This window comes from Dermacentor variabilis, chromosome 9 (genome assembly GCF_050947875.1).
Source record: "Dermacentor variabilis isolate Ectoservices chromosome 9, ASM5094787v1, whole genome shotgun sequence".
NCBI classification, from domain to species: Eukaryota; Metazoa; Arthropoda; class Arachnida; order Ixodida; family Ixodidae; genus Dermacentor; species Dermacentor variabilis.
In genome coordinates this window covers 131,724,690-131,742,597 of record NC_134576.1, presented here as the reverse complement: position 1 = coordinate 131,742,597, position 17,908 = coordinate 131,724,690, and the positions used below count along the sequence as shown (strand labels likewise).

At 49.0% G+C, this 17,908-nt stretch overlaps 1 protein-coding gene across 4 annotated transcripts in view; it reads right to left on the bottom strand.

The window, feature by feature from the left end:
- Positions 1-17,908, bottom strand: part of mon2 (Mon2 homolog, regulator of endosome-to-Golgi trafficking) — a 229,778-nt gene that overhangs the window by 32,226 nt on the left and 179,644 nt on the right. For all 4 annotated transcript variants that reach the window (XM_075669441.1, XM_075669444.1, XM_075669442.1 and 1 more), the window contains one exon: positions 15,488-15,554. In XM_075669441.1, coding sequence (XP_075525556.1) covers positions 15,488-15,554 — 67 coding nt within the window. The remainder of the gene's footprint in view (positions 1-15,487; positions 15,555-17,908) is intronic.

The window sequence follows — 17,908 nt, the reverse complement described above, 5'->3', positions numbered from 1 at the left end:
TCTTGATACGTGATAGAGTGGGCGTATGTTTGCATGTGAGTTGGGGTAGACGCGTGTACGTAATGTGCGAGAAACTTCCTATGCAAGGAAGCGGCGCTACTGTCTTTGTCAATGTGTAAGAGCCGTACATGCTTTTGCTGGCGGTCCGGGTCTTGAGGTCCTTTCTTTGGATTTTAGCGATACAACGCTGGCGGATGAGCGACTTCTTTCTTTTATCCTCGGGAAAAGCCGTGCATCGCAAATGGCCGGCAACACAGGCGGTCCTTACGTAGCAACAGTGTGTGAACTTGGTCACGAAGATTCGTTCCGTTCCTTAGTATGCCAGTCACTATTTTTGCGCCACTTACAGCCCGCGTCCCACCTCTACCACATCGAAATTTTGCAGCACGAGTACAGCACGGTGCCTTGGCGAAAACCCAGTTGCATTTCCGACAGCTGATCGCACAGAAACAGGGCTGAAGCGGTAATGGTTTTTCGCATTCGTGCAATTTTCGCCGATGCAACCTGGGGTGCGCTGCCGAAAGCGCCACCTCGTTCATCCGGAGCAAACTGCTCCGCGAAAAGGGTCAATAACGAAGTGCTTGCGCCCTCCGAAATCGTTCGTTGTATAAGTGTCACTTCGTTGTAAAGGTGGCGCACTGCGCGGCTCACTACAGAACCGGGACATAATTAGTACTTCGTTTCATAGGTCACTTCGTTTACAGGCGTTCGTTGCAGAGGTTCTCGACCGTATACGGTTATTCCAGTGACGGTAGAGTTGGTAGCGACATCCTTTGTCCAGCAACAACGGGTTAGAAATGCTTTTACGTTAGCTGCGTGTCGTCGCAGAAGAAAAAAAAAAAAAGAAACCGGCATGTTGACGAACACGTCCCTGGCGACGCCTTGCGCCAACAACTAAATACATTACGGCTGGCAAATGGAACGAATAGCGCCGTGTCCTCTCTGGTTAGAAACACCGCGTCACCAGGTGGCGCCAGCAACCCAACCCGCCTGCTCGTGTTTACATATCCGCGGTAACCCGACGTTCCGTAAAAAAGGCGCAACAACGTTTACACGAACGAGCTAAAGAGCTACGTTTCACATAGGTCACGTTGCGTACGCTCCAGCACGCAATGCCACGAGTGTTCTGCAGTTGTTGCGCCTTTTTTCCCGCTTCTGCAGAACGCGCATTACGCCATCCATTTACGACCTTTGAGTGCGGCGCTCGTTTTCCACGAACTTCTGCCGGAGTTGGTGGCCGCTGCGTTATAGCTCGTTTCTTTCCCGGGTACAAGATTCATTCGTTTCTTTTTTTTGTTTGTTTGTTTTCCGTCTTCCCGCACATGCTTCGCCGCGCAACCGCCCGACGCGGCGACCATAGTGTCTTGTGGAGATACTTGTTTTGTCTCACGCGCGAAGGCCCCCAAATGTGCACACTTTCATTTTCTTTTTTTTTCCTTCCGCGACCTCCGACGCCCTTGTTTATTTCGCATCTCTCATACGCAGACTATATATAGTACATGGCAAGCGCTGAGTGATAACATGTTGCTGTCCAAGAAGCACCGTCGATGTAGTTTAGCAGAGAGACAGACACGTCATAAGGTAAAAGTGCACGTGGAGGTTAACCAAGCTGAGCCAGGCAGCCTTACACCCTGCAGCGGGGAAGGAGGAAAAAAGAAGGACTAAAATATTTGAAGTTAGCGCTTTGCATGAACGCACACGCGATGAAGCGTTCATCGTTCGGTTAGTTCACCACAAGGGGTCATACAGGCTGATGGACCTCAAGAAGCGCAGGAGCGCTTTTGTGGCTTTGCACGTGGCAGACACACCACGCAGGTCACGGTATACAGAGAAATGTAGACAGCCCTTATCCCTTTCAGCCACGGATTATGATGGACTGTTAACGAATCTGTTAACGTTGAGTGCAGACTCAACCGAGACTTGAGGTTGGTATAGGATGACAGGTTGCGTATCTTTTAAGAGATCCTTCATAATGATGTGTATATGTGTATACTGATGTCGTCTTATTGTAGAGTCAGATATGTTGCGCTTCTTTCAAACCAAGACGTAAACCTCCGCGGTTCAAAGCACACGGACAAGTAAAAATTAGTGCAGAAACTCCCTAGTCGGATTTGTCGGATAGTGCGTAACCATTCTTTCCAGTCGCTGATATATAAGGCACCTCCATAGGACCTCACGTACACATGGAGCGCATCGTGTCACGCGTCACGGAGACAGACTGACTGATTTCCGAGAGTAGTCCTCGAATGCTACGCATTAAAACCTCTCCCTGCAGGCATTACGAGAAAGCAAAAAAAAAAAAAACCTATTCCCTGGCCATCAGTGACGGAATGCGGCAGGTCGAAAAGTCCCGTCAAACGTGGTACAGTGCCTTCTGCAAAGCGGTCGCGTGTAGCAGTACTCGACACATCCAAAGTCAAATGGCGCAACACGTACACGCACAGTGCATGCGCAGAGAGTTGCATTTCTCCCAACTTGTTTGTCCTGGGGTTTCTAAAAGCGTTAACTTTTCATGTCGTCGGGAACTCCCGCAGCGCCGGCCTTGCCAGAGCGCCAGAAAGTGCTCCCGCCATTGGGGCCGAGTTCGGTCACGTGACGTAAAGGCAGGTTCCTCGCAACACCGCAAGGTGGCTAGCATTGCCCTCCATGCTAAAGCCCCTCAAACTTCGTAAAGTAGCGGCGCGTTTTGAGGAATGCCTCCTCCTCCTCGCGCGCTCTGACCGAGGCCGACGCCACGTCACTATTGGCCTAATAGCGTCACGTGGGCCCTCGCGCCGTGCATCAGCGCCATTGTTGCTCGAGAAGCGTCTGCGGAGTGGCGAGGAGCGCATGTTGGCGCCATTGCTACGCTCGAGCAGTGTAGGCGGCGCCACGGTCGAGGAGGGAGCGTGAAAGAGAGGAGAAACGAGGAGGAGGAAAGGCGGAGGAGGAGAGAGTCGCTACTTTACGAAGTTTAAGGGGTTTTACTCTACGCATCACTATATACGCATCGCGGGCGGCCGAAACCAGCGGCTGCGCCCGCCGTACCGTGGAAGTTTTGCCGCGGCGCGGTCAGGCCTTGACTTTCCTTTATTTTTTATTTTCCTGCTACACCTGGAACGAACGAAATTCTGGAGAAGCATGTTATTTAATGCTTTATCTGTACTTTTACGTCGAAACATTAGAGCTTACATACAATTGTAAAAACGACTCTTGCTTAGTGGATAGTTCTTGTGGCAACACACAAGAAAACCTTTATGTTACAATACGTGAAGAGCAAGCAAAATAATCTTCATAGGCGTGTGTTCCCACTTGGCCACGAAAATAATGAAATGCGTTGGGGAAGCCGCGACGAAGCACTTCTCTGAAATATATTTAAGGACCTACGAAGAACATGCGAATGCTGTTAATGTGGAGGCCGCCTATGTGCATTGAAGTGAACACAGATGCAAAGCCATCGACAATGCGGTACAATGAATAATAAAAAAAGCGAAAAAATCTAGCCACTGCAGAAAGCACTAACAGTCAAATCGTATCAAAAGCGGTTTTAACGCGATGAGAATCCTTTCCAAACAATCAACTAGCTGCTTTGCGGCATGTGCGACGCCCGTATCTAGCGTCTTTCCCGCCAACTTGGGTCGCTGGGTACGTGAACACTGGGCGCGGCAAGTGCCAAGCCAGTGACCAGACTTGACGTGAAAGAGGTTAGATACACACACGTCTCATTGATCCTTTACAATTTTATCCGGTGCAGGGCGTAATCGCACCGCGGCGTCACACGGGTTCCCGAAACACAGCTGCGCGAGCGCTCAGCGGCGCACCACGCATCTCGGAGACCGCGCGCGGACTTTCCGGCGGCGTCGCCAGATGGTGCAGCGTGTCCAGTGGGAAGCGCGAGAGGAGCCCGACCACTCCACGTATACCTCGTCAAACCGTTTTTAATAGTCGCTGTACTTGTGGAAAGCAAGTCTGTCTGTGTCTCGTTACCTTCAACACCACAATCACGATCATCGTCGTAACATATAAACATACGATCACCAATTTACAAGCCCCTCGCAAGGAATATTGGCGAACGCGTTAACGTCGCCAGTCGTATTGGCGACGGCACATATTGCCATTTACGAATTGTAGCCGGCCAGTTCGCAAGGTGTATCCATTTGCAAGGAATTTTCAGTATGGCACCTGTTACCTTTGTGTTTCAATTCATAAAAGGGCGGCTTCTTAAAAAAAAAAAGGAAGAGCAACAATAGCGCATTTTTACTTCAAGTTTCACAGCGCACATCTCGAAACCCGTGTGATCGATCCTTAGAATTCCTCCCTAGTATATATGTCTTGGAAGCTTACCAGCTGCAATTCACGAATAGCAATAAGCGGCGCAGAGTGATTATTTAAAATTTTAACTAGCAAGTTTGTTGATTAGTCAGTTATGCATTTCCATTTCTTATGCGAGTGTTCATCACCGCTTCGAGTAATGAAGCTCAAGGAGTGCAACTACGCTATCTGTCACCGACGGTTCGAAGAAAATTCTCTTTGGTTGAAAATACACGAACGACAACACCACCCCGAATCCTGCACTTAATATTCCAGAACGGACAAAAATGGAACCATAGCTAAAATGGTAACGGTATAAGCTTGTCGCGAAGCTTGCGAGGCAGGATGCTAATGAGAAGTTTGTCGCAACATATGCGAGCTCGTCTAAGTTAAAAGGAATCTTTGTCACAAGCATTCGCGTATTAGACGTAACCCAGATTGAAGAAAGTGTTAGGATATATGTCAGGTATACACATGACCTTTGGGCGCCCTTACGAAGCATGTATAGTTGATGATGCTTGAAATATCTGCGTTGTTACTAGGCTGAAATTGGGAGACAGCGACAAATAATACATTCCGGTTACATTATAGCCACTTCATTTTCTAACTACAACGCTAAAATCCGTTGATCGGCTGCGCAGTCCGGGTATATCCTTCGTTTATACCGCGTTTGCGCCCCGAAACGAGACTGTGATGCAAAAGTAACACTTCTTTTAACCCCGCAAAACCCAACGTACAACTTCTGCTACGCTCGGTTTTGACATTTTTACACGCGCTGGGGCGACTTTTGAGTTGTGGATAGTTCAGAAGCTAAATTATTTATTTATCACTACACCAATAGTTTCTCAAATAACGTTTCACTGGTTTCTTGTACAAACGTACTTCCCATGACCAGAAATGAAAGTAAACAAGTCGCTTCAACTTTATTGATGTGGAACCCGTGATCCGGAATTTTGCGTGATTTAGAATGAGAGTCCTCCGAGATTTTGGCCTTGTGGGGTTAATAGAGAGTTTTAGAATAGGGGCCCCAAACGTTTTGGGGCCCCAAAGAAATAGCGTCGAAGCCACTGCGCATGCGCAAGAGGCAAACTCCGTTTGGGTTTTGCGTTGGGAACGCTATTTCACCGATTTAGCGGGAGCCCAAATAGCGCCCCCAAAAGCTTTGCGTCGGCAAACATGGCGGCACCCATCGAAGCGACGGCTCTAACTTAGCACAAAACTGGGTTCGATTCGCGGTAACGCGTGAAGTTCGCAAGCTAGGAGAAGTGAGTGCGGTTATCGCTTCCTCTCAACTAGCGTGTGTTGTGAAGATTGACTGATTAGACGCCGCTGATTTTGAATTCGATTGTGGATTTTATGGCTCGTAGGCCTAACACGGCTAAGCTTGGCTGGTGAAGGCTAGTAAGGTTGGTTTGCTCAAAACTAAGCGCAACTAATTGTTTGCTGCTTACAGAGAATAACCTCTAAATTGTACTTAAACGCGAATACACGCAATTAAGAATTATTATTCCTATCATAAAATGGTACATTTTATTTAATTATTTCTAATAGTTTTTCTTTGACGCCGTAGTGGCGCTGCAAGCGCAAGACGCTATCCGCAAACGTCACACCCTATTCTAAATCTCTTCACTCCTACGTGCCCCAACGCAAACACCCGCAAAGCTCTTTCGGGCCTCAAACTATTGGGGCCCCTATTCTAAAACTCCCTAATAACGGCTGCTTCACGTGGCTCTCTACTCGTGCATATAGAAGCGGCGAAGCATTTGCGAGGTGAAGTTCCCGGAATTATAGGGGTCGCATTTGCGCATGCATGAAAAAAAAAGATAAAGAAAAAAAAGGATCAACGTCTGCATTCGCGTCGATGACGCCCGTGGATCGCCTAACACTTAATCCTCTATACCGCTTTTCTCTCCACCCACCCATCTATAACTTACGTGCGCCGCGCGTCGCAAAAACATCGTCCCCGCATGTCATATCGCGGCATTTGTGGTTCTGTCAGCCCACATTCGTTGAGTCACGCCTCCTGATATTTTGGGCGAGGGAGAGAGGTGTGCTGGCGAGAATGTTCTTCGGAATTACGCGCGCGAAAGCGCTCTATTATCGAGTGCGCGGAGGGTTCAGGCGCCCCGAGTTAAGGTCATTGCGTAGGAGTTCCAGAAGCACACGGTATTATCGCACATGAGTTGGGACAGATGGCGCTAGTCATCCACTAGTAAGTCGACATCGTCTCTGCCGATAGACCAGGTAGGATTAAAGACTCCAAAAATGGCGGAGTGGATGAAATTTAGATTATATATATATATATATATATATATATATATATATATATATATATATATATATATATATATATATATATATATATATGACAGACAGATAGACTGACCGACAGACGAAGACAGACAGACGAAGACAGACGAATAGATAGATAGATAGATAGATAGATAGATAGATAGATAGATAGATAGATAGATAGATAGATAGATAGATAGATAGATAGATACCCCTTCATATGGGAGGTTTCACAGCTAGGTGGCAAACATTTACTCGTACGCCTGGATGGCAGCAAAATATCCACCGGTATCAGCAGCCGGAGTGTTCCCAAAACTCGCGTAACGCGAGTGTGTATTCTCTTTTAAGAGTCTGTCCTCTCCTCAATAGTGGGCCGCGGTGTACACGTATTGGCGTTGCCGTAAACAGCGGGTCGCAGCGAGAAACAACAGCGCTATCTGGTGACGGATCACTGGGAGCAAATGTCCAAACGTACAACGCCGGACTGTTTCAACAATATTGGACAATGCCCCCACTTGCCTCCGATGCAGAGGCCTCAAGAGCGACATATACAAGTCCAGGAGTCGCGCGACACCGCGGCAACGACTGTAACCGTGCACAGCTGCTCGCGGCACGGTCCGCAGTACCATTGCATCGCTTGACGACGGACGCTACACCTAACTGTCAACCCGTTTAGTTGGGTAAATAGGAAGTTTTACCCTGTCCGTACAAGCGCGTTACCGTCTACGAAATGCTGGTTCTCCGGACTGGGTAGTCCGTTGGGTCCCATTTCAGTATCATATTAAGACACCTCTTGATACCATTTTACAATGTTTGTTTTTTAATATGTGTAGAAGACACATAACACTACCACTTCTACCACAGCCGTAGATATAGGCACGACCAGGCGCGTTGTTGACGCACTCTTGTGGCGTAGAGTTTAACCAGTGATGGTATTCTGTAAGAGTTGTTCACCTTGAGGGCTGCCCATTTCGGCCGTTCCTGAATGGCTAGGGCCGCTCGTCTCCTTCTCGCTCGCACAGCTACGTCCGATCAGCAGCGGCCGATATGGACAGTCCACTAGGTGGACTCTTACAGAATACCCCCAGGGACGGAATAATGTAACGATTCCATTCAAATTCTATTCCTTTTCGATGTCTGATCGTCAGTGGTCCGAGCATCACCTTGCCTGCGCACGTTTACCAGCGAGATCAGACGGTAGTGAGTGGTGAATGATGAAACGAGGAAGAGAACGGAGCGAAAATGAACGCTGCGTTACACCGCGGCTCAGAGAGAACGCGGTGTGATTAATTATTGCAGCGACCAACCGTGCTCCTCGTATACTGAGGGTTGCGCACAAAACACACGGACTAGACGGAAGGAAAGGATTACACGAGCGCAAACTCCCAACCGGCTTTTTCTTTTTCACTGAAAAGCAACGCAACTTATACAAAACAGAGCTTACAAATCGACTTTTTATGTTTTTGCATAACCAACAGCGAAAACCCATACCAACTCATCTAGTTATCAGTTCTGCAACCGTACACTATACTTGGCTGCTACAGCGCAAAGCGTCGGTAGCGATGTAATCGCCAACATGCAGGGTCTTTTTTCTTTTTTTTTTTCCTTCGAAGGGAACACCCACATGGTAGCACGAGAACGTTTAACGCGTTTTCGGTCGGACAAATCGCAACAATATGTCGCCACCAGCGTTCTCACCGCTGTTTACAACTCTGGTGTACCGCGAGAGGTAACGCGTATAAGGACCGAGTTAAAGCTTTTACAACACGAAGTTTCTAAGCTTGTCCGAAAACGTATTAGTGTTTGCAGAGGTCCTTTTACAATTTTACTTCGACGAGAACGCTTACACAGCATGGATCTTCTTTTTTTTGCGTGCACTGTAGTTGGCCGAAGCGTCACAAGATGTCGCTGCTGTCGTCCACGCGGCCCCGGTAACCCGCAAACTGCTGTAACTTAACGGCTGCAACCGCACCGACGTCTGCTTCTTTTCACCCCTATTCATTCAACAATGCGCAGAAAAACGTTTTTGTTTTGTGTCAATATTTTTGCAGAAGAAACGAAAAAAAAAAAACAGTAATGTGGCCCCGGCCTATACGGCTAAGGTTCAGTGTTACTGTCAAAGCGTTTGCACTAGCCTACAGACTGAACATGGTCGTTGCAATAATAGTGCGCTATAGTAAACAAAAGTATCACGAGGTGGCGCCGCCAGCGCTGCTGCGCACGTCTGTATTTTAGGTGTATTCCGTAAACGGTAATACACGTTACAGAATGGACAAAACCTTCTATTCCTGTGTTATAGCTTGCCTGCATAACGCATTACCCTGCATGACATATACAGGGATAACGGTGACGTTGAAGGCAGTAGCAACGCTGGTAGCGTCACTTTGTGAGGCTATGTCCACCTACAACCCGTCAAAAAATGAAAAAGAAAAAAATCGCATGGGTGTTGTCGCGGAAGGAAATCAAATATCTGCAAGTTAGCGAACGCGTTGATGCCGACGATTTACGCCTGCAACGAAGTGCTAGAGTATATGGCTGGTCCCTGCAATAACAGCTCCGTCTGCTCTCTGCTAAAACGACGCTGATGTAATGACGTGTACGTTTCCCTTGACCCGACATTACGCAAATGGTAATCAGTTCAAACGAACAATCTAATGCTCTCTGTTACGCGGGCACAGACGGGTAAGCGGTCGCGCGGTTGTTTACGTTGTCGCTCTCTTCTCGATAACGATCGGTGATCAACTGTAAAACAGAGGCAACGCACTGCCCCCCTCCTCCCCCCCCGCCTGCTATCTATCTATCGCGTTCTTTCATTGTGTGCACGTGGCTGGCGAGACACCGCCAAGGTCGACTGAATTGAACTGAATTCCGGGGCTCTACGTGCCAAAACCACAATTCGAATATGAGGCTTATGTAGTGGACGACTCCGGATTAGCCCCGACCACCACGCGGTGACCACCACATGGTGTTGCGCTGCTAAGCACGAGACCGCCGCAGGATCGAATCCTGAGGCCGCGGCGGCCGCGTTTCGATGGGGGGGGGGGGGGGGGGGGGGCGAAATGCCAAAAAAAAAAAAAAAAAGCCCGTGTCCTGTGCATTGGGGGCACGGTACAGATCCCCTGGTGACTGCTAAAGTCAACGAAAGGCGCAACGTGGCGAGAGCTCGGCTGGGATGCCCTAAAACGCTCGCCTAAAGGCAAACATTAACGTAGTCGTCGCCAGTGACACAGGAATAACGGAGGCGCGTGTTGCTGAAATCCCGCTTGCAAAATTTAAAGAACAGAGAGAGAGAGAGAGCTACAAGCGCACCAGCAGGATCTTGCAGAATCTGCCCTGGTATTCAAAGGTGACCTAAATGGTAGGCAAAATGTGCATGCTTGACTGCGAGCTTTACAGTTTGGTGGAAGCGTGTGTATATGGGTGCGGGAAGGGCAGCTTTGCAAGCGTTACAATTTTGCTGCCGTCACGGGAGCCGCGCGTCGCTTCGATTATTGTCAACGCTCGTCGTTATTGTTCGACGAAAGTACACGTGTTACCCGAACGCCCCTCGAGGTGTGTTCATCCGCGCCACGTCGCCCGCTCGGCGGCTGCTGACCTCGCGGTGCGCGATGCGCATGCGCAAAGGTCCTAACGTATGTCACGTATCGCTGTAAGGCACATCGCACCAAGCAAAAGGATCTAATCCAAACGCACTCTAATCCCGCCATTAATCGGCCAGTTGCGCCTGGAACTATATTTCGCCGCGCAAGGTTGTGGCCTGCGCACGCCTCGTACTTTCGGCAGCGCCGCAAACGAGTTGTAAGATGGGATATAAAAGTGGGCGGGGATTATGCAGCGAAGAGGATACATCCTTTACATGCACGAAGAATGGTCCCCGGAACAAGAAGGGAAGAGTCTAAGCCTTTCCGCAAATGTATTCACGTTTACCCGATCCGTTGACGCCAGTGGCAACGGTGGCAGCACAATCTTGTGACGATCTGTCCAACTACCACGCGTTTGAAGCTTTTTTCTTCTGTGGGTGTGTTGAGGGAGCGTTCTCGTTGAAGAAAAATGATTAAAGGAGTGCACATTAACCATTTTGTCGCTACCAATGCTTTGAACGAGAAGCTGAGTAGGGTACGGTAGGTAAACGCAGTATTAGTTTCGTGTACTCTCCGGTTAACTTCTGCGTCAAGAGATGTCGCTACTAGCGTTGTCGGTGCCGCAAACCTTTCCAATAAAGCGGTTTTTCCGCGAACGCTAATCTGTTTGCGGACAATCCACAGCACTCTCTTGTTCGGCACGCACGCTGCGGCCCGGCATTTTGTAATCGAAGCGCATCTTTCGTTGAACTCGAAAAGACGTCAGTCGCGCCCCGCGCGGTCGCATTCTGCAGCGGTGTCATTGTGTGCCGCTGCAAATGGAAGGCCACCGCCACATGCCGGCTTTTGCGCACGTCGATAAGGACGCGACACAAGAGTCCACGTGTCGCGTCCGCGGGACAGGAAGCGCGAACATTCCGCGCACGCGACAATGAGAGACAGGTTACGTCACCGCGGACGACCGATAACCGCAAGACGCGACAATCGCGGTGGCGCTTGAGAGACAAAACACCGGGTCGCCCGTGACACGGGCGTCAATCATCGTGGCACGCAGGACTCACACGTATTAATTAGTTAATCGAGGATTTATTTAATGTGCCAAAGGAGCAACACTTCAGGTCTGGGCGCTGAATAATAGCAACGTTAAAAGTGCTCATGTAGCGTGGCCAGTCACAACCGCGCCATAAAGCTCGGGCCACAAGTACGCGCGCCGACGCGCGCCAACTCGCGCCAACTCGCGTCGACGCGCCTTGCGCCATTCCGCGCCTCGCGAGGAATGGCATTTTAAATATACAGGAGAAGCGCGACAAGGCCTGCTCCCACTGGGCTCGCAATAGACGCCTCGGCCAGATGTAGCTTCGTAATTTGTTACTGACAGTGTTTAAAAATGCTTCAATATCTATAAACGTATACTTTTAGAGCTAATATTTAAAACTCTTAGACCGGCGCTAAAACGAAAGAAAAAGTACCTTCTCGCACGACATAAATCTGCCTCTCTCAGAGTTGATTGTCCCACGCCATAGTTGCGTAGCCACTGGAGAAGGAGGGGGGGGGGGGTGACGCGAGGCTGTCCGAGTGCGGAATTTCAGAGAGAGGAGCTGATCACACCAAGAGAGGTATTCTGTAAGAGTCCACCTAGTGGAGGGCATGTTCATTTTGTCTGCTGTTGAAGTTATGATTGGCTGGTCTGGGCTGCGCGATCACAGGAGCGAGGCACCACAGCCAACCAGCACTTCAGGTTCGCGCCGAACTTTGACGCGTACGAACCGCGCCGCACCATCTGCGCATGCGTGGGCGCGCGTCCGCAAGCGTACGTGTGATCTGGGCTTAATTAAGGTCTAAATACTGGCGCACGAGTACAGCGACGAAAATATAAAGTCAAAGATGATTATAGAAAATGTCAGTGAGGAAACAAGAAAAAGGTACACGAAAAAAAAAAGGAAACACAGAATCTTCGGTCAGAATAACAAACCATTAAACACAAGGGACAATTATGAGAAGGAACAGTTAAGAAATGAATTCGCAACAGAAATCTGAAGAAGATTCGCACAACGCGAAGCTAAGAACAAAACCACGACTGCGACGTATGGACAATAACGGCATCGAGAATAATTGCTATAGAGACATTGCAATATATCAAATACTATATTAATTTATGCAGGTAAGGTAACTTTCTTTTTCAGAACTCTTATTTTTATTAGTTTGACAGAACAAAGTTGACTATTAGTGATGAACATCAAAGCAAAAATTTACATTCTTCCTTTTACACACGAACGCCAGTACCCTGACGTGACGTCACGGACAGCAAATTATCTGCTCGTGTTCGGTTAGGCGCGCAAGAAAATTTCTCGGAAAATTGCTGGATTTATTGTTCGGCTCCTTTATAAAATTTATAACGTAACCCTCCTCCATCAAGAGGCGATTAAGTAGAGCCGTGCACTGACGCTGGCAATATCCATGACATCGCAGAGACCTCGCACGAGAAATTAGGTGCAACTTCGCCACCACAGTCTTTCGATTTTGCGTCGTTGGGACTTTACGTGAGGACTCCACAACCATCCCCTTGGTTAGCGGCCTGAGCGCCACAGTTTTATCTAGCAATTCTAATTTATACCACGCTAAGAGAGAGCAGGAACTTCAACGCCTTCAACCCGTTAAGGTGGTCGCGGCTGTTCAGCGCTCTCAGTTGACATTAGGCAAGCGAGAAGCGTGATGCCAGCGCGTGCGCAAAAAAGAAAAAAAAAACAATTAAAAGGTCTGGAACGGGGTTCAAAATATCGTGGCGCCTACAGGCTTGCGCTTTGGCCCGCGACATTATGATATAGACATATCCATAAACTCAACATTCCACTAAGTTATATGGCAAGTCATATGGCAAGTCGACGATCCGCTCGGCTTCTCGATAACAACCCCGTCACCGCGATTGCAGTTCCGGGATGTTTTCGAGAACAGGCTCTTCAAAGTTCACGCGTACCACCGGCTCGGAACATGCACGTCAATATGAGGAGTATCACCCTGGGTAAATATGTCTCGCGATTTGCGTCCGTCGATTTGCCAAGAGTGATCTAAAGCGTTGGCATGGAACGAGAGGCTCAAGAACTCAAGAGTGAACAGAAATCTGAGAGAAATGATTGCGTCAAACGAACAGGCCTCTGCGCGCAGGGTGCCAAGTCATACGTCACTGAACCGACAATCACAGCGGCGTTATGATAATCAGACTAAGACCGTCGCAGACTCTGGATTGTTTTTTCCGAAGTTGAAGACGGGCGATGTGTCAACGCACTGTGGTTACGAAAGTAATGCGAATGTTCAAGACGTTGCGGTATTCAGAGGTGTGCGTCAATGTCGGAACAGCGCGCGAAAGAAGAAAACATGCGCAGCGTCTTTAGCAGCGACATGGCGTTCGCTCTTCGAAGAATTCATTTTTTTTACGTCATTGCTTGCGCAGTTCGAAGACAATGCGAATTTGAAAGCGGAAAAGTTTTCACATCACCTGTCACAGAACAACGTGTATGCAATCTGTCGCAAAAGTTCAAAGGCCACGAATCTTTGCACCGAATCGTACATACCATGATCTGGTACTTTTCGGCTGTGATATACGTTGCAGCTGCGTGACGTTGCATCTTTCGTTCGTTGCAGCTGTTACACGTCCTAACTCAGGTGCTTTCCAGCTCTAGTAGGTTCCAGCTATGGAACGTTCCAGCTCAGACAGGTTGCTACTGTAGTAGGTTGCCGCTGTGGAACATTCTAGCTCTGGTACGTTCCAGCTGTGGGAAGTCTAGGAGTGGGGATAAGGATGGTTCATAAAATTTTCCTTGATACTCGTGATACATTAGTGGAACAGTTTCCAGGCCGCTTCCGCCACCGCATATCTCAATCTACGTTCCCCTGTGTACAGCAGTGTTCCCGTTCCTGCATTACGCACTATCTGCGGTGTACTGAACGCCTTCGCTGAGAATGATGACCACTTCGCCGACACGCTGCAGTGTCACGCTGGCTTTCACGTTCTTGCGATAAAGCTGCATGTACTCCCTTCGCAGACATCTTTCTGCAGCATGCACGCGTTCACACACGCGCATGTTTCTTGCGTAACTATTCATAACCCCTTGAGTCGCAAACTATTCCTCGTTCCTTTACGCCGCAGCGGACAACTACCTCGTCTGGGGGAAAAGATCAGCAATATCTGACAAGCCACGTTGCGACGTTTTACAGGAACATTCGGACCATGGATGAAAGGGTTAAATGAAAAATAAACCGGTAAAAGTACATCCAGAAAGGAAACAAGGCGTTCTTATTCACCACCTCCTTTCCTTGAAAGCGAGAAACTGGGCCCAAGAGCACGTCACGCCAGAGTTAGCGCAACGTGCTCTTTCTTATGCAATAGCGTGTCCACATACACGGACGACAAAAGAGATCCGCTTGCGATGCCCACGCCTCTTTATCTCGGAGCTGTCGATGGATAGCCGACCAAGGGTACTGCTATAGTGCACTAGAGCAATGCCTCGTTTAGAAGATGCCTGCCGCGTGAGCTGAGAAGCTGGTTACGTCCCCTCTCCTTTTTCCTCCTCTCCAACAGGGTCGGCTGCGAGCGCTCGTTGCGGCGGCTGCTCCAAACTTGAATCACGTTCCCCTGCCTCCGAGATTTTAGCGGCGTCTGTTGCGATCCCGGAGGCAGGACTCGCGGTCTCTCGTCAAGCCATTGGTCGAGCGCTCGCCAGCCTAGTAATCGTAACTCCCTCCGCAAGAGGAAGTAGGGTTAAAGCCCCTTAAACTTCGTAAAGTAGCGACACTCTCCTCTTCCGCCTTCACTCCTCTTCGTTTCTCCTCTCTTTCACGCTCCCTCCTCGACCGTGGCGCTACCTACACTGCTCGAGCGTAGCAACGGCGCCAACATGCGCTCCGCGCCACTCCGTAGACGCTTCTCGAGTAAAAATGGCGCCGAAGCAAGGCGCGAGGGCCCACGTGATGCTATTAGGCCAATGGCGACGCGGCGGCGGCCAGAGCGCGCGAGGAGGAGGCGGCATTCTTCAAAGCGTGGCACTACTTGACGAAGTTTAAGGGGCATTAAGTAGGGTCGGCAGAGAGCACCATCTCTCCGCGACTACCCCGACCTACAGGAACATCCCCTCCAATGGGAAAACTAGCGACGCGTCAGGTATCTAGTAAAGGAGGCATTAGAGTAGCCCTAATCTAGTACACCAGGTGCGTACGTGCGCGCGCATCGCACTCACCTGCTTGGCCTCGCTCTCTCGCACCGCGGCCGCTTCATCGCGGACCTGTCGTTTGGGAAGTGGCGAAATAAAGAGGCGTTGCGTCACACTCACCTGGACGAGAAGAGGAACTCCTCGAGCGTCGCCGCCAGGTCCGACCACAAGTCCTTGAAGTGGGCCTCTGCGTATTGCGTACAATATATATGGAGAACACGCGGTGAAATACGGAAAAGAACAGGCGTTGAGCACGGACGCTGTAAGCGTCCGTCAGTGGCTTAATACAGACTCCAACATATATGTAGGAAATAAGTACGACCTTCCCTGGTGACAATCGAAGCAGCGTATAGCTCTCTCTCTCTCTCTTGCGTATTCTCTCCCAAGTACTTGCGCTACGAACATGGTCTTAGCAATGGCAGCGAGACCGAGAGTCCCGTGGCAGTCTTGTACTTTGGGACCCTCGTCTGTATACTTTATATGCTGTAATTAACATACGATGTAATAATAAGAAACTGATTGATTGATTGATCTAATGACACATTAAAAAACCCAAATTGTGACGATGTCGAGTGCGGCTCGCAGTGTTATACCTATAACGGCCCTTTTCCTCCGCGGTCTATGGTTCAACCCCGGTACACAAATGAAAGCAGCTATAGAGAGGGTCGTGCATATTAGAGGGCTGTTACAACTTTTTATCTCATTCCTACAGCTTACCAGTTAAATTCGGCGGCCCGCATACCGGTTGGTGCAATTGAGGTTCTTTTTTCTAACGCTAGATCTCAATTCAAATTCAAAAATCCCGCAGCGACATCATAGAATGAATGTCTAGGTGCCGATGCGGGAACGCTCCAAGCGATTTTTGACCGCTCGGTGCTTTTCCACCTTTCTTTTTTAACGCACAGCTAGCTCGACGAGCGAGCGTCTTGCATTCCGCCCCGCCATATGAATGCGGCTTGATCGCCCGGCCGGGAGTCGAACCCCGGACCTGGAACACAGCAGCTATAAGCCACAGCGAGCGAGTTACCACACGCCGGGTATACCGGAGCTGTCTTCGCTATAGGACCTGTTCATGACTTAATTGCGATAATCTATATTCAGCTCGCAGAATTGAACCCATTTACCGCTGTAAACCTCTTTCTTTTTTTTTTCTCACTCTTAAATCTCAACCGATGTTACCCCTCTTATTTGTAGACAGATTAGTGGTTGCAAAACGAGACAAAGTTAACGCGAAGACGACGAAAATCTCTTCCTCTTTTTCTCATACACAAATGAACGCACATACTTTTAGACGCATCCGCGTTATCTCCGTTATCTATATTTCAGCCCAACAGCTTCTGCAACTGACTAGTCGTGCAAGGCGGTGCAAATACGCAAGAAGGGGAGCGCTATCTCTCTCATACACATTTAGCCGCACTCAACTGCGTTATCTGCACCCCCCCCCCCCCCAGCTTTACACATCGAGCGACAGATTAGTGGTGCAGAACGGTGCAACGCAATTATACCTCTCTCTCTCTCTCTCTCTCATGCCTCACTTTCTGTCACCCTTATCTGTTCTCCCAACCATGCGCATGCAGGCCTCCCCACGAATCCTTTCTTTCTTCTACACAGGCGGCCATCATGACTGCTGTTGATTCAACAGTGGAACGCCTTTACAACGAAGTGCTCGGAGGTCTCCGAAATCATTCCTTATACAGGTCATTTCGTTGTAAAGGTCACGCACCGCACCACTCGCAATAGAACCGGGAGGGAACTAACCCTTCGTTATACAGGTTTTTTCGTTGTAGCGGCGTTCGACTATAATATTCAAGAAAGACAGGATCGAGGCAAGCAGGTTATAGGCTGCCCACGAATATTCTATTCTAAACAGTTAAAAAAAACTACAAAAGAAACCAAAAGAACAAAAACAAGGCGGGTCGCCACCACTCGAGTTTCCAAAAAAGCATTTGTTTTCTCTCTTTCCTGGTTGCACGGCCCGAAACAAGAAGCACAGCAGACGTCGGGGTGAGCTGCAGAAGCGACTGCCAAAAAACATCGCTGCCACGTGCTGCTCCCGCGGAAGTGTGTGTATAGCTTCTGCGTGATGACCTGCCGACAGACACGCGTACACTGGGAAACGAAACACAAACCAGTTCGTATAGGAAAGCCATTCTGGTAAATTGTTTAGGGCGCTATGAGCCTCACTGGTATTTCTTCTATAGGTCTTCGAGGTCGAGGACCTTGGTTTACAGTAAGCAATTAACAGCTGAGAATGATCATGCCAGTACTCCTTTACGGGGATACTAAAACAATATAGCTATATTAGTAAATTACGCTGATAAGATATAATAAAAAAAAACACTGTTAGCGTGAGGCGAGGCATGGTAAGCTAGAAAGGACGCAAAGAGAGGTGGCGACGCCGCCTCGACGTTCTCGAACCAGCCCGCCGTGACGTCACAAAATTTCATGACGTCTATTCGGGCCTATAGCCGATGTTTTACGGGAAAAAAAAGTAGAATACATCGTATTCTAGGAAGCAAAAGACTAAGCAGAATCGTTGAG